Raw genomic sequence first — 23,672 nt, 5'->3', positions numbered from 1 at the left:
TAATTAGGCTTTTAAGAAGAAGAATTACTTTATTTATCCCGCACGGGGAAATTGAATTTTTTCACTCTTATTATTATACATGTTGCACACACAGGCCCGAAATACACACATGCACAAACAGGACCTATACATGCAATTAAGGAGAGATGTTAGAGCTCGGGGGCTGCCAGTGACCAGCGCCCCGAGCAGTTGGGGGTTCGGTGCCTTGCTCAACAGCACCTCGGCAGTGCCCAGGAGATAAACTGGCACCTCTCCAGCCACCAGTCCACACTCCATACATGGTCCACACAGGGACTTGAACCAGTGACCCTACAGTCCCCAGCCAAGTCACCTATGGACTGAGCTACTGCCGCCCCAAATATTTTATTTATTTGGGCATTAATTTATTCATTATTTCAATTATTTAATCACTCTTTAATCTATTTATACATGTATTTATTCCTGAATGTATTCATACATTTATTTATGTATTTATTTATTATCGAGAATTATGTTAAGTCCTGGTGGAAGATAGAGAAATGAGCTGCTCGTTCATGTGGCTTTTGAAATGGCTAAACTGAAGTTGGTGCACAGTGGGGTCATGGTACATAAACCTCTGGAATGAGACTAGTCCTGGCTGGTTGAGCAGATAATAACTTGCATCACAGAGCCTCACAGAAAAGAGAGTTCAAATCTGTAGCGTGTGGAAGATAGAGATCTCGTGATCACTCACACATCACTTCGTTATGATCCTAAAGAACAGAGGAATGCTAATTTTCTCATTTTAGGCACACACACACATACTCATTAACTAACAAATTTGTGTGGTGCAAACACAGACACATCTGTTCTCTCTAGATAGCCATATTGGGACATGCACTAATAACCTTCACTCAGCTTTTAGTGTTATAATGTGTTGCCAGGCAGATTAACGCCCATTCCCGCCTTTTTTACCTTTAAGGCGTTACCATTGACAGAAGGGTATTTAAAGCCGCTACCCCTAGACAACAACAGACTCTACTGATGTATGACCTGGTTTGAGTTGTATCAGAACTTGTCTCCGCTTTGCAAAGTGCTCCAATAAAGATATTGGTGTGATCTTAAGCCATCGTCTCAAGATCTCTCCTTCTATCCTCCGATCAACGGACCCGGGGAGGTGACTGCAGGTTGATCTCAACATCCTCCATACTCTTGGGCCTTTTCTTTCCTTCTTTCATTTTTTACTTTTTTATTAATAACACAAGTACAGTTAAATACTGTACATTGACAAAACCACTGCTATACAAATCAAGTATGATTACTGTCCAGAGCAAGGCCACAACTTTTAAACATAATACTTTTAACTGCTCTATGATATTGCCCCCACTCCTCTCGAAAATTGCAGGCCAGGTGTTACTGCGCATGTGTCAAACCCCAAAGCTCAGACATATTTTGTTTGTGTCCTCGCCTTCTTCCATGAGCCTCGCTTCGCTTTGCAGCGTTGGTTCTGGTTCAGACCAGAGGATCGACGCCTTCCTGCGCAGCACTTTTTTTTACTATACTATTATTTTAAAGTTGATATAAAACATGACTGATGGCTATATCTTTAACTGCACATTATTTTATTATTAATGCATTTAATCTTTTTATTGGTATTATTAGGTTTGTTGAATTTTACCAAAACTAAAAAGGTGTAAAATGACAATACCAGTCATTATCAATACAAGTATTAGAGTACTAGACCCTTTTTTATTGAAAAGATTCAATATAAACTTTACTTTTCTTACATGTTCCAGAGTTACACACAATACCAAAAATGTATTTCAAAATGTAGAAAGAATAACATAAATTAACATTTGAAAACACAGTTAAACATAAAAAAGGAATGGAGAATAACAAAAACACAAATGTACAAGGTCTGCTTAACTAAGGGAGTACATTTGAAATGCCTAAATAATAGTTTTTGCCAGTTTTCTGCACCTTCTCTCGGCCATTTTCAGGCTTTACAAAAATCTAACCCAACTGGAAGCTTTGACAAATCACAGGTCATTTCAAAGACAGAGAGGAGGCCGGTGCTCCTCTGCTTCAAATTCTAGTGAATGTTCACAGTTCACCTGAAGTTTACCAGCAACTTGCATATTTCACCAGGCTCTGGCTTGTAGAAAGTGCTAATTTTACACCCTGCACAGTTGAGAAAATGAAGGGCCTACTTAATTACCATGTACCACTTTTATTTTGATTACAATAACGTGGTGGGCATGAGTACATGGCAGCAAATGATGTGACCAACCTAGGATGATCATTTAATACTATAGTTGTACAAAACCATCAGATTCTTGTCACAGTTGGATATATTCCCACTAAACTTATCCCATTGTTTTCTTAGACACTGTAATTATTTGTATTTTATTGTTCATTTTGACTTAACTCGTAATTTTGTTTGATTTGTTGTCAGTCTTCGTTCCTACCGTCACCTATGGTCATGAAAGCTTGGTCATGAAAGAAAGAAGGAGGTTGCGGGTACAAGCGGCTGAAATGGGTTTTCTCAGGAGGGTGGCTGGAGTCTCCCTTAGAGAGAGGGAGAGAAGTTCAGCCATCCGTGAGGAACTCGGAGTAGAGCTGCTGCTCCTTTGCGTTGAAAGGAGCCAGTTGAGGTGGTTCGAGCATCTAGTAAGGATGCCCCCTGGGTGCCTCCCTAGGGAGGTGTTCCAGGCACGTCCAGCTGGGAGGAGGCCTCGGGGAAGACCCAGGACTAGGTGGAGAGATTATATCTCCACACTGGCCTGGGAACGCCTCAGGATCCCCCAGTTAGAGCTGGTTAATGTGGCCCGGGAAAGGGAAGTTTGGGGTCCCCTGCTAAAGCTGCTGCCCCCGCGACCCGACCCCAGATAAGCGGATGAAGATGAGATGAGATGAGATTGTTGTCAGTTTCAACTGATCATATACATTGAAATTACTGTCGAATTTTTGTCCAAGTCAATATTGAGACCATAGACTAAAACAATTTTGCATCCAGAGTCTGCACAGTAGGGATGAGGCGGTCGAGTCACGTCAAAAAACTACATACATTAACAGAAACCATCTTTGGGTAAATTTGTAGAGTTGTACTTCAACTTTTTGGTTTGGCCCATGTCCCATCACGGAGGGGTGGGGGGACTTATGACCTGACGTACTGCAGCCAGCCACCAGGGGGCGATCAAGATGTTTTGGCTTCACTTTTTTTTGGAGGTGTTGAGCTAAACCGTCCATCGTTATATGCAGATGTGATTCTAGTCATTAGGCCCTCAAACCAGCTTTCTTTACCATTATGTTATAAATGATCTGACGCCAACAAAAAATTGCAAAATGTAAAAGAGCATTTATTTCAAAAGTGTACATTTAAGGGTATAAAATACTTTAAAAAAAAACAGCAACATGTGATTCAAACATTTATATGAAAAACAATTAAAAAAAAACAATCAAAATCTTTGGTGCAGTCAGGATGGGTCACCCGAGGAAGGCCAGCTCTCCCGCTGTCATTGCAAACTGTGCATTTTTTATTATACAGTCTATGATTTCGACTTTTGTGATTTTATTCTCATCATGTCCAACGTTCCATCTATTTATTTACTTGTAATATGTTTGTGTACATCTAGAGTAGATGCTGTTTTTTAAACAAGTTTAAATAATCTTAGAAAGTGTTAGAAACAATTAGACATTTTTATTTAAGAAAACAAAACTACAATTTTATACATTATGAAGTCATTACGCATGGTTTTAAAACAGTTCAACAGTTTCGAAGGCGATTAAACCAGAATTTGCTTGGTGAGTAATTTTCACTTAACGCACGGGGTGCCAGCTTGTAACAGCGTCCCGTTCTCTCGTCCCATCAGTTTGCTGACTTTGATGATTCTGAAGTTTACAAGACAGTGAAATGCAGAAGTGATTAATAAGATATTATGAATAAGTCAAATAATGGTTTTATTAATTGAATGACTGAATTCACCGTTGGCCGTGGTAGGTTTTTTCTTCTTCTTCTCCTCCTTTTGTTTCAACTCCATCAGGCCTCTCATATGACTCATGTGTTCCAAGCACATGGAGCCTCGGTAGATCCACTCCTTACGTTGATCAGTCTAAAATGATGGCACACAAGCTACTATGATTCTAAATATGAAAGGGAAAAATACAGCAATAACCAATGGGAAAAAGTCCGTTAGAATGATGTTAACAGATACTGACCGCAACAAGAACTTGTATCAAGCTGCAGTCGACTGCTAGCACCTCACACTTCTCCCGTATCCCATTAAGTTCTGCACTGACTGTCTGTCCAACCCTGTACTGGGACTGGGGCGGGTAAGGCCAGCTCTTTAAATACTGATCCAAGAAAGTCTTGTGTTCACCATCTGGAATGTCTTCCAAAGGGTCCGTCACTGTCAAAGGAAACAGAAACAAAGTCTGTCACTCTGCTTACTGGCAGTAAAACGGTAGGTACCATGAACAACTGTTTGACAGGTGCAAACATATGGAACAATGTAAGTAATTGTGGCTGATTTCCATTTAGCGGCTTCACTTTCAGGGTCTTGGTATTGTACAAGAGGGGACATATTTTGAGGGTTGTACATTCATTCCGCATTTTGCATCCACAGAATCGTACTGGACACGTGGTTCCCTTCATACTGAGGGTCTGCAAGTGCCGGCGTCACATGCATGCGCATTTCCCAATCCATACTCCACACTCTATTACAGATGGTGGTCTTTGTGTTCCTTTAAAGATGGCGGATTTTCTACTTTGATACTCTGTGCTCTAACTCTCTTTTTAACTCCATAAAGTTCTGCCTCTATGGTCTCAATTTCACATTTTCTTTCTACATCTTCTTTTTCTTCTTGGCAAACGAACCAACAACTGGACCGGAGTGTGGAACAACTAGAGTATGTGCAGTAGGCTTTCTAGCTAGACGTACGTGGATGACAACATTTTATTTACGGACACATGGATGCAGGAGGTGTAAATCCCACTTTACTAGGACACTTGAAATGAACAGAGACACATTATTCTTTTCTAGATCAGAGCAGATCAAACAGCCTTCAAACTTGACCAAATCTATCTATCCAACGTTGAGATCGCAAGGTGGTATACCTTGCGTCTGCAATAAATATTACAAAACACCCAAACTTACATTGTCTGCACACCACGTGAAGTAAAGGTAAGCCAACATAGATGGGCGTGTGGTCATCCATAAAGACCAGAAACCTGCAAAATTAAAACATGTTTTACATCAAATCATACTCGGGCTAAAACAACTGTGTTTTATCCAGGAAACTGTGACTTTATTCACATTTTCATCTGACTTCAGTTAAAAGAAGGGTTATCCACTACACACAAACCTCATGCGGTTTTTTCTGCTGGGGAGCTCTGCCATGACACCTGGGCAGAACCTGCACTCGTCGGGAGTTTTGACCTTGATCACTACGCGAGCGCCGACAAACAGGTGATTCAACTTTGGCATGTAGTCAAAGGCGATGTGGTGACTAGAGAGCCAGCTCCTCCCCCTCTCCTTAAAGTGTATCTTGTATTTCACCCTACCATCTTCTGCAAAAAAAAAAAAAACGTCAGATCAGATGGCTTAATTTCATGAACTAACTCCTTTAATCTTTGTCATGGTGCTGAAACCCTCAGCAAAAGATGAGTCATCATGAGTCACAAACTTGGCAGACACTTGAGAATTATGAGGACGTTTGTAATTCTGTTGATGACTAAATCCCAATGGTACAGACTTTACATCTTACATCTACATTGGTAGTTTTTTGTCTACTGGGTTCAAATGTTCTGGAGCAGAATGACAAAGCATCCCCACTCAATGACACTGTGTGGTACGGTCTGTTTTTGCACCAGTGGGGACCTGAGTCACAGGTTTCACATGAGAGTACATCCAAACCATTGATCAAAACTCTCTAAAATTAGAGGATGATGTTTTACACACACATTTTCAAATTGCAATTTGTTTGCTCTGCTTGAGTTACTCAACGAGCCAAAGTTGGACATTAAAAGATTTTGCAGAAATGTGATAAACAAGCAATATTGTAAACATCCACTGAACATGCAACTGGACAACTAAACTTGCAATAGTCTGCTCTAGTACTTAAGGATTTAAAACATTTTTTTTACTGTTGTTCTAACATGCGATCAACGTCCTTGTACTAAACATTTTATAAGCTTGTTATTTGTGAAGGGTTTTTAGTTTGTAGTTATGAACTACTTGTAATTGATACCACAGAACATAAACACCACTGTCTACTTTTTGTCCAACCTGTTTTTTTTTATAGTTGATGTACAACTGAATAATAACAGCTCCCTTAACAGACTAACACATGTCAACTTGAAGACAAATGTGTTGCATTGTATTCTATATTGTGCCAAAACAGACTTTTTTTTCTCTTACCCTTTGTTACTATTTCCGTGATTTTACCCTCCTCCCACTTCATGAGCTCCCTTCTGGCCAGGACAGACATGTTCACTTTGATCTCTCCAAGTGGTACTTCAGGAGACGGCTTGGTAGCTTTGTCAGCTTGGCAAAGAGAAGTTATGGACACAGGGCGTTGTCCTGTCAACGTAAAAGTAACACAATAGGTTAATATCAAAACTGATGAAGTGATGTCTAAATATCCATCATCCCAGACACCTTTAAAACAAACAGACCTCTGTGGTTAGCGTGTGTTTTAGCCCCCTAGCAATGGGGTGTTACCATAAATACCATAATAAAGAAATTCATGCAACAAAATATTTTGGTAGTTTGTATTTGTGGTTATTACCTTTGTTGTTTTCCTGCGGTGTTGATGATTTCGTCATATTGCTTTTCAAATCAGACTGTGCGCTGTAATTGGGTGTTAATGTTTGTGTTGCATGGCTCTTAGTATCACAATTTGTACTCGCTTGGGGTGTTGATGTTTTTGTAGCGTCGCTCTTAGCATCACTATATGTAATATCTTGGGGTGATGCATGACTCTTATCAAGTTTTTTATTGTTTTGATCTGTTTTTCTCCTCTTGTATAAGACAGAAGTTTGACTTGCTATAGAATAATCTGGATCTGACTTGCTGAAGCTGACGTCACCTTCAGGCTCGTTATCCTGGGGCGACAGTGGAGATGAAGAGCGGATTTTAGCTACGGGAAGTCTGGTCAAGACCACCACTGCTTTTCTCTTTAGATTGATGGAGTGTTTTTTGCCACCATCTCTATAAAGGCTCTCACTGTCCTGAGGCGTTGGTAACAGAGGAGTGAGGCTGTTGGAGACGGTGTTTGCTAGGGGGAAAAAGCACAGGTCAAACAAATTAGGAGCCAGTTTGCATGACTGGAAATAACTGAGCATTTAGCAATCGACACAGAAATACCAAGGGTCATTTTTTTGCATTAACCCAACAATTTGCATCTTACCAGGGACTGTTCTATTAACACCATCATCAGGATGTGCGTCTCTGGTCTCCCTCTCCAGAAAAGAGAATTGTTTCTGCACAACTGCTTCACATTCTGACACAGACCTGAAAGACAATCAACAACAAACAAAGAGAAACACTCAGACAGTGCGTTTACATGCAGTTTGAAAACCTAATTATATTTGGGTTAAGGGCATACCCCGATTTCTTAAACACCATGTATAGACCATACCCTGGGCGAACTCCTTCAGTTCCCTGATTATTCATGCATGTAAACAGCATTCCCAGATTATTATCTGGGTTCTCTGCTGCGCATGCTCCGTGAGTTAGAACTCCCCCCTCCGCGGCGGTGGCTTTTGACTTGGAAATAGAAAAACCCCAGAAGCAACAGCGCCGAAAACGTGAAAAAAAAACAATAATAGAGCATTATCTTTAAACCAGGGGAGGACTTTGCAACGGCAAGTAACATTACAACCAAGAAGACCCGTTTCGGTCGCAATTCTGTCCAAATCTAAATGTAAACGAACTGACTTAGGGAAAGCAACTGTAGTTTGAAGGATCCAATACACAAGTCATATTTAAATAATTGAACAAAAGGTTGAAGTATTTACCGTAATAAATATATTTTTCTTAAATGCAGAAATTGTGTGACTTTGCTAGGTCCCAAAACCCGACCAGAACAGGATGGTTTCTTTTAGAAAGGAAAGATTAATTTCAAAGCAATGTATCTGTAAATCATGACACTGATGGGGTCTTTGATGATTTTGTTGTGTTGCTTTTAGCATCAAGCCCATGGTTTTGTTTTTCCCCCTAGGATAGCAGACTTTCTGCATTCATATTCTGAAGTCTGCTGTTGTTGCTCCACTTTGTCTTTTAAAGTTTGATGTGGTTTTTTACTTTCAGGGGGGGTTCATTTGTCTCAGTACTGCTAAAATAGAGCTGGGTCTGTTCCACGGTCCTGCCTGTAATAGGGAAGGGTTTCGTTACAACCGTACTCTACGGGGAATTGTTGGGTCTATGTAAATCATAAATAAGTCATAGAGTGTGGTCTTTACCTACTCTGTAAAGTGTCCTGAGAAAACTACACTATAAATGGCACTATAAATAAAATTTAATTGAATTAAAATGATCTTATCAGATGGTCTTTCCTTTCAGTTTGCCATCCCCATCTATCTACACCGAGAGCAAGAAATTCAATTCAATTAAATTTTATTTATAGTGTCGAATCATAACAAAAGTTATCTCAGGACACTTGACAGAGTAGGTAAGAACACACTCAAGCACAACATCTGAGAAGCAGCTGTCGACAAAGGTGACCAAACGGAAGAATAGGGTCGAATGAGGAACCAAAGGGATTTTACAAGAGGTTGAAACAAAAGCATAAAGAAGAAAAACACTCACTTGCAGAGCTTCAGGAGCAGGGCGGCCTGTTTCTCCCTCCTTTCGAGCAGAGATTGCAGCATTCTGCATTTTTCTAGCACATCCAAGGAGATCAGCTTGTTCTTCTTTACCTTCTCTCTGATCCACTTTTGAAGCTCGTCTTTGCTCATCTCCATCTCGTCCCCCTCCATAATCACTGCAACACACAAGGTTTCAAACCATGTGCTAAAAGTAGAGTGGACAGCAGGGGTGCTGTTGTGTTGAGGGCGTGGCGCTCCCTTTACTCTAATTACAAAAGGAGATTTGGCCGTTCATGATGCACATTGCCGACGGAAATTAAAATTTGAATTATAGAATTTCAAAGACTTGACAGGCAATATTCATACTGTTATATCAGACGAGATATCATCATGGATTTTGGATATCGTAATTTGAAATATGTACTTTCTTTTCCTGGTTATAAGAGGACGAGAGCAACATTGTTCTTTATCTGATGGTGGGAAATGTTTGTGCAATCACAGACGACGAGAGCTGCAACGATTAGTCGATTAATTCAACCATTAAATTAATCCATTATCAAACTATTTTGATAATTGTTTTGCTTCATTGATTCATTTATTTGTTTTAAAAAGTTTATTTACTCCTCTATCTTTTGAGTTGTGGACAAAACAAGACATTTGAGGATATCATCTTGGAATTGGAGAAACACTGATTCACATTTGTCACCAATTTATGACATTTTGCAGACCGAGCACCTCATCGATTAATCAATAAACGACTTGCCAGATTAATTTATCATGAAAATAAGAGATACGGTAATAATTCCCCTTGTTCCTGCTTTTTGAGGCTGTTAATGTCAGTAAGTCAAAGATGCAAACAGCACAGGCTCATGTGCATGGTTCATTTTTATTTATTTCCCTGGATTTGGTCGCCATCAAACCGAGAATAGCTTTGTATCCCCCACCCCCATATTTCCAGGGGCGGCAGTAGCTCAGTCCATAGATGACTTGGCTGGGAAGCAAGTCCCGGTGTGGACCATGTATGGAGCGTGGACTGGTGGCTGGAGAGGTGCCAGTTCATCTCCTGGGCACTGCCGATGTGCTGTTGAGCGAGGCCCCTCGCTCTAATATCTCTCCTTAATTGCATGTATAGGTCCTGTTTGTGCATGTGTGTATATTCTTGGCCTGTGTGTGTAACATGATTAATAATAAGAGTGAAAAAATCAATTTCCCCGTTGCGGGATAAATAAAGTAATTCTTCTTCTTCTTCATTCATTACGCTAAACTATGTAGCCATAAAAATAGACACAAAGACACGAGCGTAACTTCATTTTCTCATCCAGAGAGTAAACAAGTGTATTACCCAAAATGTCGAACATGCTCATTATTTGTATATTATTACAGTACTTTAAATCTGTAAATATGACTAGTGGTACGTTGTTTGTATAGCTGGAGTTTGCAACGAAAATAATTCCCCCCTGGGATTATTTAAGTATTTCTGATTCTGATCTAATGTTTAAAAATACTTTACAAATAAACCATTTACTTTGGACGTGTAATTTCTGCCTGAACTAGTTATTACACATAAAAAAAAGTCAAATAAAACATCTTCGTCCGAGTTGAGGGCGTGAGCAGCTACGGATGAACTACTTTGTCCCTTCAACATAAAGGCAAGTCTGCACAAATATCATTTTTCAGGGTTAATTATTGACAAATATCCAAGTTAAGTAGCGATAATAACAAGCTAAACACACTTCTGAGTGGACGTGGTGTAAACATCGTGAGCAGGTAACGGTACTTAACACAAAATCAAACACAAACTGCCGTTAGGGTTCGTTTTTAACGTAGTGACCGTTGCTAGCTGCGTTACTAGCTTGAACTAACGGGGCGTTACGTTCACATGTAATCTCCATATACTTTACATATAGAGAAGGTCAAGACCACAGTATTGTTTATGAGTTTCAGAGACATAACAATTCCTCCATGAGCGAAAACTAAATACGACAGAAAATCTTGCTTTTAACCTTTAACACGAAGAACCGTCGAGCAGACCGGGCTCTAACGGCGGACGGCAGTTGTCTCCACCGAACTCATTCATTTATTCTCGTCCATGAAGCGTTTCTCTTTAAAAAGTCGACTTTTTAAGTTTGTAAATACTTTTACCTGAGTATAAATGTTACCGTGATGTTAACAGGCGACGATTGGAGCGCTGTGTCTTCTTCTTCTTCTTCTTCACCTCACGCTGCTGCAGCGCCGAGCCGTGAGCTCACTGCTGCCCCCTTTGTCCGGACACGCGAACCACAAGGGCGCCATGGATGGGCTAAACATGGATTTGTCTCAATAAATAAATGCATAAATCTATAAATGCAGGAATAAATAAATGAATAAATGCATGCTGAAATAAATGCATGTTAGCACTGTCGCCTAACGGCAGGAGGGTTGCAGGTTCGAGTCCGGGCTGGGGCCCTTCTGTGTGGACATGCAGGTGTTAGGTTAACTGATGACTGAATTGCCTGTAGGTGTCTATTGTGTAATGCATGTAAGGTGAAAACTTTAATACTTCAAACCTTTATTTCACAATGCCTCATTTAAAAAAAATACATTCCTTAACTGTACAGTTTAACTTAAGCTAAAGTTATAAAGTTAGAGATATCCTTCAGTCTCATTCAGTTTACTGTCATTTCAATAATCCTTTTTTTAGATGGAAAACTGGCATGAGATTTCTCTCCACTCCTCTGATAGGTATTTGCTCACCCACTGTAGGAATGTTTAGTGTGTTAGAGCTCTTCTGGCGTTTCATAACACACCGGTTTTTATAGTTTTGGTTGGCGCAGTATTGTCCTCTCAGCTATATTTATCTTCTTCATAAATACGGAAAATATGTCACAAATAGGCGGATGTAGTTTCGACACGAAGAACAAGGGTTACACTGTGTTATGTTTACTGCACAAAACAATCAATGGTACATCTGAGTTTCAGTTTATTGAGAGCTCAACATTAGTTACACAGTAGCACTACAGTGAGTCAAGTGTTGAACCTGTTGGGACACAGCAGAAAAATAAAGTTGGACATGATTGAGACATTTTTTTTTAGGATCTCTGGAAAGGAGGCTGAGTGCAAATGGCAAGCTAATATACAATGTGTAACTTTAAAAAAAGAAGAAAAAAAACGGTACCACCAAATGTAACAAACACAAAGCAAACAGAAGGAAGACGTTGACAAAATGTTGATTATTGTTTTGCTCATGTAGCCAAAGATTAAAAATGCTGTTGACTTAAGAATCACTGACTTGTTTTGGGTTTGCTGAACAATGTGTTCAGAGATCTTAACAATGTACAAGAATAAAGACAAATACAGCCCAACAAAGTCATGTTTGTTTGCAGATAAAAAGAAAATAAAAAGATCAAAAACATCATCTTGATTGGCAGACTGTAAACTCATTTACTCTGCACCTTCACCCATTTACTAAAATAAATAAAAAGCAACCATGATTTTATCTTTAAGGGTCTCTAAATGGAGCACTTCAGCATATGTTAATGCATTTAAATGTACCCACATGTTTAATGCACCTATCGTAAGATGCTTTGAATGAAGGGGAAAGCTAAATAAACGTTACCCAACGTAAATAGGACATACAACGGAAGGATAAACATTTACAGTGATGACCGACTGTCGTTACAGCCTCCCAAAACTCAACAGCCACCGTTTAAATTTAAAAAGGGGTGTGGCCACCTTTTCAAAATGCCCCAACACATACCACCTCACAGATTTACAAAGTCGGCATTAAACGCATCATTTCTGGTCTGTCACTGTATAGAAGAGAAAGTGAATATCGTTCTCTGCGTTTTGATTTTGCTGCTCAAAGCTACTTTTAGATCAATTCACATTTCAGGACAGACTTAAAATTAGCATTGTTCACCATGTTTTAATGGTGCAGAAATTGTCACAATAATCCACTTTCCACAACGGAAAACAAAAGGAAATCAGATTGGGAAAAAAAAGTCTGTCACATGCACCCATTTCATTATGGCAAATCTCATATTGGGCTGAAACAGTTGTTTCCTAAAAAGAAAAATCCAATGGCACATCTCCTCGGGGTGATAATGCTGTATATTGAAAATAGATTTTGATTATGTCCCAGAGCCACATTATGATTCTTCTGTTGGCTTTTAGTCGGTGTCAGCCTCGTGCTCTTCCACTTCTTTCATTTCCAAAAATCTAGCCATGTGTTCAAGTCGCATTGAGCCTCGATGGAGCCACTCCTTATGTTGATTTTCCTACGATTGACAAAAAAACAACATCATACTACTGACAATTAAACAGGAATAACATCGACAGTTTAACCAACAGCAGCGTCAAATGATACTGACCTGAAAAACGACCTGAATCAAGCTGCTGTCCACCAACTCCACGTCGCACCTCTGCTGGGAACCATTTAACTCCACATTAAGGCTCTGTCCGGGCTTGTACTGGGTTAAATGTGGGTACGGCCAATCCTTTAGGTATTGCACCATGAAATTCTTGTGAGCACCATCTGGAATGTCGTCTACAACGTTTTCCACTGTCAAAAAAACAAACAACAAAATAAAGCGAGAGTCTGACACTCTTCTAACTTCCTGCCAATACGATAGTGGACAAGTAGGATAGAGAACCACTCAATGCCCACATAGTAAATAAACACCACCACATTTTGGCTCCTACACCGTCAGTAAGCATACTAAATACGGCCATTTTTTCACTGTGCTTTTGATGGATACAATTCTCCCACATTGCATTGCACAAAAGAAAACATAAATTGTAAGTGTTGGAAAACAGCACCAAAAAGGTCCTGAAACCAACTTAAATCTGCGTGCGTGTGTTAAATAGCCAAACTCACCGGGTCTGCACACCAGATGAAGTGCAGGTAAACCAACATAGAGCGGCGTGTGATCATCCATAAAGACCAGGAACCTGGAAAAATTAAAATGTTTTACATAAAAGAAAACCTGATTTCCTGTTAGAGGAATTAGTTTATTCTAAAAATGGCACACACCTCTGGTGGTTCATAGGGTTAGGGGTAAGCACTCATGCAAACACACACCTTAAGCGGTTCTTTCTGCTCGGGAGCTCTGCCAAAACACCGGGCCGGAACCGGAACTTGTTATCCTGACACCTGACCACAACGCGCGCACCGACATACAGCTGCTCCAACTTTGGCGTGGCGTCAAAGGCAATATGGTGGCCGGACACCAGACTCTTCCCCTTTTCTTCAAAACAAACTTTGTACTTCAACCGTCCGTCTTCTGCAAATGAAAAAATGTCAGTGAGTGAAATCACAATTGTGTAATTCCTTTCTTTCAGATAAGTTACAGAAGTCAAAAACCCTGTTCTCTCTGAATTTACACTGTTGTATCTGCATGTGAGAAACATGTGGCAGCTTCGTTTTGTGTATAAAATGAAAATGATCTAGAGCTGCTAACACTTAGATTTGTATGGAGCCCTGGAGTCTAGAGTCAAGATTTATTTTTTTTCTTGTGCACACAAGATTTATTTAATTTTTTTAATCACCTTTTGGACTTTAGAGGTTCTGTAGTTTAGTTATCTGGTATCGTGTCAATTATCATTTTTTTAATCAATCAATTATCATTTAGTTTTTTTTTTTTGTTAGATCAAGAGTCCAAAACACAAAGACAACCATTTTAAAACTATATAAAAAACAGAGAAAAGCAGCAAATCTTCACATTTTAGAAACTGGAACCAACAAACGTTTGGGATGTGTGCTTGATAAACAACTTGTACAATTAATATTAATTAATAAAATCAAATTTTCTGTCACTGACTCATATCAGCTGTAATAATTATACATCAGTATTTTCAAAAAACAAAAATTAACCAAAGCATTAAGCTTTTTCAACATTTGCATATCTAGCAATATGCAAGTAGAAATCCAGGTCTTATGCAAACTGAGCACACGGCACAATTTCATGCCAAAAAGATCCATTTTCTTACCCCTTGTTACTATATCCATTATTTTCCCCCGTTGCCACCTCATGGACCTCTTCCTGGCCAGGACCATCGTGTCCACTTTGATCTCTTCTTCCGGCAAGTTCGGGCGAGTCTTCGTTGTTTCATGGGAGGCGTGGGCAAAAGGCGCTGATATTATTATCGGGGCTTGATCTGTTTTTGGTGAAAAAACACAAAAAAAACTCTATAAAAGAAAATGTATGAGCTTGAGGAATTGTAAAATATGAATCATGGGAATTTTCAGGGAAATAAACATGACCAGGAAAAGTCCCATTATAAAACCGTCATTATGCGAGTGGCATAACATTTGGTATTTTCCTTTATGAGCGATAGTTGTGTTCATGTTCAGGGCACGGCATTACCATTGTTGTTGTTGTTGTGGTTTCTACTCGTTGAGCCGGCCTTGACGTGTTTCCCAGATTTATGTTTATTGGGCAAGAGGGAGAAATCAGAATCACTCGAATCGTCCTCTGGTTCCCACTGCATGTCAGTATCCGAGCTGCTGAGGGAGTCGTCTTCACTGTAGAACTGCTGAGGTGTTGGAGGTCTCAGAGCACTGATCTTATATTCAGGGAGTCGGGTCAAGACCACCACTGCTCTTTTTATTACACTGAGAGAGTCAGAGCCGTTCAACTGTGTCTCCTTGGTGGGAGTTATATTTGTGGAGGGAACAGACTCACACAGGGAATCCGACATATTTTCTGCAAAGAAAAAAAACATTTGGTGACACTGTGGCTTGCAAAAATAATAAAAAACCACTACAGCAAAGAGTATTGTGTTTTAGAGTTGGTACATGAGTCATTAATTAAGGACTATAACCATTTTGATAAGCGATTAATCAATTTTTCAATCAAAATCATGTGGATTTGGAGCTTGTTTGAATGATATTTTAGGGTTTGTGACTTATTTATACTTAACTGTCATAGACAATACAAATAATTGCCAGGAAATGTCCCTTTAAGACAAGGTTGAACAATTTTTAAATTAACACAATTATGTGCTTACCACCATTGTCTCTTTCTTCATCATATTTTGTTGTTGTCTTGTTTTCTGCCCTCTCCTCAGACTCCTGGAGCTCCGGCATTCTTGTATCCATCTCATCCCCCTCCATAACCACTGCAACACACATCAGATAAGATCAGCGGCTGTGGCTCAGAGGTAAAGTTGTTCGTCAAAGAGTCCTCGGGCAAGACACCGAACCCTGAAATGCTCCCCGTGCTGCGCATGGGTGTGTGAATGTGGTGTGAATGGTTACATTAGATGTAGATGTCCACTGCCATCAGTGTGAATGTCAGTGTGAATGGGTGAAGGTGACAAGTAGTGTGAAAGCGCCCTGAGTAATCAAAAGACTAGAAAGGAACGATATAAATAAAATAAATATATAAGTCCATTTACCATCAACTTTATTGATCCCGCAAAATTTGACTTCCTGTTACAGGTTGTTTGATGAGGATGCTGACAATTGTTTACAGGTTTCTGAGGCGTTGAATGGACGTTACTGCATGAGATGACTACAGGAGCTTTGGTGTGTTTAGACTTATTTATATCAATGTTCTTTAACGATCAGAAAAGAAGTGTCAGCTAATTAGGGGCTGCTTAGTGAAGCTGCAGGGACCCTGTTGTTCTTGCCAGTATTATTATTCACTAGAAATCCATGCACCCATCCACCGAACTTTCCAAGTCCGTACCTGTGCCAAACTTCATCAGTATGCTTAATATGCTAATAGTCCTGATGGTGGCGCTACCGCAACCACCTAAAGTTCAAAACTTTTAAAATTCCTAACAAATCAGCCATTCATGCTACAGCTATGGGCTATAAATTAAGGACTCAAACTATTTTGATAATTGATTAATCGTGAGTAATTTTTTCAAGCAAAAGTGACAAATATTTGCTAGTTCTCAAATATGTGGATTTGGAGTTTGTTTGAATTATATTTTATGGTTCTGAATTTAACTATTACTTATAATTTAAGCACATAACTGTCATAGACGAGACAAATAATTGCCAGGAAACGTCCCTTTAGGACCAGGCGGAACTTGAACTTGGTAAAAACAAACTAACATTGTTAATTTTTCAATTAACACAATTATGTGCTTACCATCATTGTCTCTTTCTTCATCCGATTTTGTCGTGGCCTTATTTTCTGCCCTCTCCTCAGACTCCTTGAGCTTCGGCATTCTTGAATCCATCTCATCCTCCTCCATACCCACTGCAACACACACATCGGATAAGATCAACTTTAGACCAGTAACCATGAGGTCGCTGGTTCAATCGTTGGCATCGACAGGAGGGTGTTGGCTGTAAAATTAGCTGCCCACCATATCGGCCAATGTGTGGTTGAGCAATGTACTTAACTGCAAACTGCTCCAGGAGCACCGCAATACGGCTGATTAACGGGAAAGAGTTGTCCTGCAGCATTTAATTAAAAATTCAGAGAGGATAATCATTTAACGGCTGTGTTCACTGGGTCTGAAGCCTATTGACCAATGTTTAAGAAAAGATAAATGCCTTTGATGTTGTGAAAATATTGTTGTATCCATACTAGCAGTCTTATCAGTGAATTCCCCCCTTCGGAGTGTCTTTAACTTATTTTGGCTGTACTACTATATATTTCTCGCCTTCGGATGAGTGCTGTTGGCTAGAAAAACTGTTTATGTATCTCTTGGTATAAGGAAGTCACCACCTTCAATCTAAAATGCGATGTCCCTTTCATTCAGCATGCATTATACTGTAGAGGGATTCTAGTACACTTAAAGTGTTTTTCAGGTCACAATACAATATCCCCCATTTGATATACCTTAGCCATGGAAATTTCTAATATAACCCTAGATGATCATCTAATTTTGTGTTCAATGACAATGTCAAAATCCCACTCTAGCAAATCAACTGTAAAGATGTCTGCATGACTCAATGTATACCATGTGGTGCAACCAGAAATTCAACAATAGATGCAGAAATAACAATGTGCAGTTTCAAATTCAGTGTCACGTTTTTTATAGTGCTCTTTTGAAGAGGCAACATAGAAGGTAAACGGATAGCACCATCACTGTCATGACAGTAACTACAATATTAAAAATATATACCATACATTCCGAATGAGGGGTGTGACGATGCAAGATATTGAGTCCACGAGAACGAGACGCAACGAAACTTTAACACAGGGGGGTTGATTCTAGCAGAGAGTGGTGGTTGTGCTGCAGGTGTCTTTGCATAGTACTTGTGTTAGTCGCGGTGTAACCTACAGTACTGACGCCCCATGTTTTGGTTGACATGCAAAATGTGTCGTGGGATTTTCATCTGTTCTTTCAGTTTTCATTTGTATCTTTAGATACAAGAGAATATGTTTAGGTAGAGGGGTATGGGAAGAAAATGGGGTGAAGAAGGTGATTAAAAAAGAGTAATACAGTTAAAGTATTTGCAAATGCATGCAAAAATTATCAATTATCCAAGTGAACTTTTGCATTACCTGCAACGGGGACTTTATTCTTCATCCACCTTCGCAGAACTGCCTTGCTCCTTTTGTTTCTTGGTGGCATCTAAAAAAAAAAAATGAAGCAATTGATATACAATATGGAAATGGTTATCCATATTAAGTAGGACATAACTTTTACACTTAATTTGATAACCTCACAAACCATATAATGCTTTAAACGTTCACCTGAATTTAAATCTGATTCTACAGAAAATGATAAACTGATATGAAAGGTTGTTATAGTAAAAAAAAAAAAAAGACTAAAGTATGCTTCTGAGGTACCAACAAAATTCACAACTTTAAATGACCCAATTAACTCTTAAGTTTCCTACAGAAGCAGGAGGACTCACCACAAACCTATATTTGGTTATTAAAAAATAAAAACGCGGAATGTGTAATGCACCTTTGACTAACAAAGTTACAAAGTGCTCATACACTATATGCTCTTACAGCACAGAAACACTAAAATGAATACTTGAAAACTATACAGATATGTTGTGGTGTGAGTGCAGAACATGATAGAGCGCCATTTCACAGTAATATTTTCTTTCTTGCAGCTACATCACTTTATATCAGAGAGATCATTATTCCGATTTTGTAAGCACTCGGCTATATTCAAGTGGGGAAACAAAACAACAATTTTTCCATACTGAGGGGTAAGATAAGGTAGTGATCATGGTATAATGCAAACACACAGGCACATGTCTTTCTGTATATAATGCACTTCTGTTGTAGAGCCACTAGTGTTTCCATTAGTCTACAATACAGGACAATTCATGCAGCTTTAGGGCCCTCTGCAGTCTTGGAAACATAAATATATTTTGAATACAATTCACACTTACGCATTATATTCTCCTAATGTAGTTTCTCCCATTTTCACATTTTACTATAATTGTTATATGTTCTGGTTATATTCTACATTAAAAAAAGCATTTCCAGTATGGTTCCATGAATCATTTATACATAGACATTTTTGGATTTTATTATATTGTGATACCGCAGCACTTTTTTGCTAGTTTAATGAATTTATATATAATCAACAAAAGCACTAATCAGCAAATACACATCTATACACTGAACCATTACAGATATGCTGAATCAACAGACCCACATTTGAAAGACTGCATTGCATTACAATGCATTTACATTTCAACTCATAACCACATGAACAAAGAAAAAAAAGAAGTAAGGAAAGTTACTGACTTTGCTTTGACTCAGCTTGCTAGTTCTATTGATCCATCAGGTTGTTTAGCCATAGATTAGTGCTTGTGTAATCACATTTCATTTTTCTTGTCATATATATATTAACACTACAAGAAATATTAATGTTGCAGCGATTAAACATTTAAACATTTTTTCTAAATACCCTTACTCACTTAATACTTGTTTAAAGTAGGTTTTTAAACAGTTTTACGGTGCTTAAGCAGCCATTAAAAGTTTTAAACTTTGAAAATTCATGATTGATAGCAAATCATCTATTTGTGCTTTAATGTTGTAATTTTGTTTTTGTTCTCAGTTGTAGTGGGCTGGTTCAAATCCTGGCTGAAGCACAGGTGACTCGCTATTTACTCACTTAAGCTATATACTTTTAGGCTAACATACAGAGAAATGTCCTTTTTTGGACACAGGCTGCAGTGTTTCAGTGGAACTAACAGTGGTTACGACTGTGCGTTCAGTCTGACACAGCGCTACCTATATATATCGTCAGTTATTGTCAAAGAAAGATATAAACAAAACAAATTTATATTTTAACAACAAATACTTCCAATAAGATGCCGTATCAGAAATCACATCTCTCAGTAGCCTGCTGCGTGACTGTGCAGCACTGGACTCACGTGCACCAGGACTTGTGCACCAGTCGCTGTCTGTCAGGCACTCGTTGCCCAGAATGAGGAGGTTTATTTTTTCCACACATTCACAGTGCAATTAAAAATAATACATTTTAATTAACCTTTATTTACCTTAGAAATAAAAGAAGTACTAGGAAAATGTATTGAAGAGTTCGCCTTTATTGATAGCCTACATTGCTTCCTACAATTTTTTTAGCAGAAAATGTGCCGTATCATGATATCGTTATCGGGATATGAAATGACTTTTATCGTGATATGAGATTTTGATCATATCGCCCAGCCCTACTTGTTTTGAGTCGGAGGTTAAACAGTGTCTGGCGTTCTTAACATGATTAGCATAAATGACTCTCTGTAAACCTTTGTGTATTTGTCATTTTTCTCCTCTCCCTCTACTTCATACTCCGCTTTTTGCCCTTCCTCCTTAAAATGCTCGCCCGATCCATTACATGCTACGACTTTGCAACTTCGTCGAACCATAGACCCTATAGAGCAGCAACTTTCCCTGCTTTGATCAAAATCCATCACACTCTTTCTTAAAAAAACTACTTATACCTATCTCCTCCCACATTTTTGTGTTCAACTGACACCAAGCCTGCAGAACTTGATCTCCAAACTGTCCCCCCCAAATAATCTATGCAGAATTTTCATTTGATTTTTTTATGACAAAACTAAGGAGCAAAAAATAAGATAGGAAGCATAACAGATTTAAGTTTTGCAAAAAACAAAATCATACAAAAATACATTATTAAAAATTCACAAAACTGCATTATTAAAAAACAAGCCTTGTGATAGATGAGGGATATTAGTCTGTACGTTGCACAAGTAGTTTTAGATCCCTATGTCAAAAGACAAGGAAGCATAATAGATTTAAGTTTTGTAAATCATAAAACAATATATCATTCAAAAACAAGCCTTGTGATACATTACTTATATTAGTCTGTACGTTGCACAAGTGGGTTGACATGATTCAATTAAATAGTTTAAATGCATAATAGTTTTTATTCTGAATATCAAATTAATGTTGAATATCCAACTGACTTAATGCTGGTGTTTTCTTCATGCTATATTAACCGTTTGCTAATGGAGGAAATCTTCCTTTTCCTGCTCAAACTGCCCCGATCCACGTTAATATGAATTTCAACACTTAGCTCTTGTTATGACCTAACGCTAACGCTAACCTAGCTAACGTAAACGCTAACCTAGCTAACGTAAACGCTAACTTAGCTAACGTAGACACTAACTTAGCTAACGTAGACACTAACTTAGCTAACGTAGACGCTAACTAAGCTAACGTAGACATTAAAAAGGAGGCGTAACGTAACAGTCAACACTTTTACCAGACACTTACCTGTTGTTGTGTCTTGAATATCCTCTTCACAAAGACACAGGTTCCGTTAAACCCTAACGTTGGTGATTATTTTGTTCCGTTGCTATAGCTTTTAGGTTCGCGCTTATCCCGTTGCCTAGCCAACGTAACTACTGGGAATACAAACGTTTAAGACAAAAACAGCTCAACAGTCGTCTTGATTTTGTGTCACGACTATGACATTTATACAATGACTGATGCAAATCGGATCTGCTAATAAAGGGTATTAAACAACATTAGCAACCAACGTGCGCTTCCTCCATTTTAGACGTCTGTTGTTGTTGTGTCTTCTTCTTTTACCGTCTTCTACGTGTTTATAAAGGTCGGCAAACACTGACATAGCGCCTCTACCGCCCCCTACTGGTGGGTTTGTTTATTGTACAAAATAATAAATTAAATTACATTTGTTAGTTGTTTTTATTGTTATTTTTAATGTCAAAATCCATTGCCCAAGCTTTCCTCTCTCAACACTTATTAATCGTTTATATTATTCATTAATTGCCCCATATATGACATATTGCGTTGAGGTTTGGGGAAACACATACAGAACAAATACAAATTATATTTTTTATGGGTGAAAAGGCTGTAAGAATCATCAGTAATAAACCTTTCCATGAGCCAACCAACTCACTATTTAGTCGCTTGAGCATTTTGAAATTCAAGGACGTAGTTGATTACATTACGGTACAAACCATGTTACCAAGCAAAAAATAAACGTATTCCTCAAGATATGCAGAATCTGTTTAAAATGAAGGATTCCAGTTATAACCTGAGAAGACCACTATTATTTGAGAAACCAAAGCTAATCAAAACTTCTGTTAGAGGGGTTAACATCTGGAAAAACTGTCCTGAAAATATTTATTATGCTGTACTCTAGGCGGCTTTGAAAGACTTTATAAGAACGACATAATTTCTCTTTACAGTTTGGAAAATTAAGTTTAATGATTTTGTAGTATTTGGGGTTATGTGCTGTGCAGTATTCTTTATTTTGTTGTGAATAGAAATTTAAGTGTACTGATTTGTTTCCAATGTCTGTGATCTGATCATTTTGTATTAATGAGTATAACTTTTAAGGTAAATGGGGTAGGGGTCTATAACCTTTGGCTTCAACCTACACCCTTTCATTTGATAAGCTTGATATACCTCCACACTGGCCTGGGAACGCCTCGGGATCCTCCAGTTAGAGCTGGTTAATGTGGCCCAGGAAAGGGAAGTTTGGGGTCCCCTGCTAAAGCTGCTGCCCCTGTGACCCGACCCCAGATAAGAGGTTGAAGATGAGATGAGATGAGATATACTGAAATAAATAAATTCATTCATTCATCATGGGTACATACTGTACATAAATAATATAAGGTGAGCTGAAACATTGATGGATCACTAATAAATTAACAACCAGTCCAGTTGTTTTTGACTGAAATTGCTTTGAGGATAACGATGACCTGGACGAATGAGAACATTCACAGGCTTATCACTAATAAAGTATATTCATAAATGTACATTTAAGAGCAATTGTACATACATGCAAAACTAGCGATCAACTACAAGAGAAAACAATAAAACAAAACAAACAACGGAATAAATTTGAACAAAACGACAACAGCAACAATAAAATGGATAAATGAAATAAAAATTCCTGCCTCCTTTCTGCAGTGCCTCATCCTCTACCCCCGCCCCTGAACCAAGGGGATATAAAAACAATTATATCAAGGATTTAATTGTAATGATAGTTTTCTATTTTCTATTTTTGCGATGTGTATAAAGTGAAGAAGCCATTTTTACATATCAACCGAATATGGATCTGTAAGAGTAGCAGCCAGGAGACTTTCACTGAGGAGGAGGAGGATGTAGTTGCTGCTGCATTAACACGCTATTCAATGGAGAGATTATGAGACAATGAGGCCCCTGGTCACATGCACGTAATTACTATCTTTTATGTCGACTTTTTGTTTTTGTAACCTAACATACAGCTTTATTATACATGAAAAAATAAAGAAATACACAAGAATTAACAGATGAGAGCTCCTACGATTGGTTAATATCAACAGACCATTATCGGGAGCAAATAATGGGGATAAGGACGTTATTTTTTAACTGAGCTCTTTGACGTGAGTCAGGCCTGGGGCCCCTGGGAGTGCGCTCGGTACCCATGGGGTATTTGAAATGTATTGTAGACAGAAACACTCACGCACAACCTGATATGTCTTGTGACTTTCGTGAGAGTGTAATGATGACTC

General features: G+C 38.6%; 2 protein-coding genes across 3 annotated transcripts; both read right to left on the bottom strand.

The window, feature by feature from the left end:
- Nucleotides 1–3,350: 3,350 nt before the first annotated feature.
- LOC310955629 (uncharacterized protein) lies at nt 3,351–10,977 on the bottom strand. 2 transcript variants are annotated; one of them, XM_083925563.1, is made up of 10 exons: nt 10,910–10,977; nt 8,769–8,943; nt 7,369–7,472; nt 6,748–7,236; nt 6,378–6,539; nt 5,323–5,527; nt 5,115–5,188; nt 4,177–4,367; nt 3,944–4,070; nt 3,351–3,849 (listed from the first exon to the last, which is right to left on the bottom strand). In XM_083925563.1, the coding sequence occupies exons 2-10, from the start codon at nt 8,936–8,938 to the stop codon at nt 3,827–3,829; spliced, it is 1,545 nt and encodes a 514-aa protein (XP_083781689.1). In that variant the 5' UTR covers nt 8,939–8,943; nt 10,910–10,977; the 3' UTR covers nt 3,351–3,826. The 2 variants fall into 2 exon arrangements, with proteins under 2 accessions (XP_083781689.1, XP_083781688.1); XM_083925562.1 differs by lacking the exon at nt 10,910–10,977 and adding an exon at nt 10,771–10,879.
- Nucleotides 10,978–11,711: 734 nt separating this feature from the next.
- Nucleotides 11,712–21,717, bottom strand: LOC310955461 (histone-lysine N-methyltransferase SETDB1-B-like). The gene is made up of 10 exons (XM_083925279.1): nt 21,421–21,717; nt 18,217–18,286; nt 16,849–16,959; nt 15,755–15,865; nt 15,112–15,450; nt 14,735–14,902; nt 13,827–14,028; nt 13,623–13,696; nt 13,117–13,307; nt 11,712–13,023 (listed from the first exon to the last, which is right to left on the bottom strand). Exons 2-10 carry the CDS (start codon nt 18,284–18,286, stop codon nt 12,916–12,918), a joined length of 1,374 nt encoding a protein of 457 aa, XP_083781405.1. The 5' UTR covers nt 21,421–21,717; the 3' UTR covers nt 11,712–12,915.
- Nucleotides 21,718–23,672: the final 1,955 nt, after the last annotated feature.

This window comes from Echiichthys vipera, assembly GCF_963691815.1.
Source record: "Echiichthys vipera genome assembly, chromosome: 13".
Classification (NCBI taxonomy): Eukaryota; Metazoa; Chordata; class Actinopteri; order Perciformes; family Trachinidae; genus Echiichthys; species Echiichthys vipera.
Note: the sequence above shows the minus strand (reverse complement) of the source record. Positions and strands in the feature narration are given on the sequence as shown.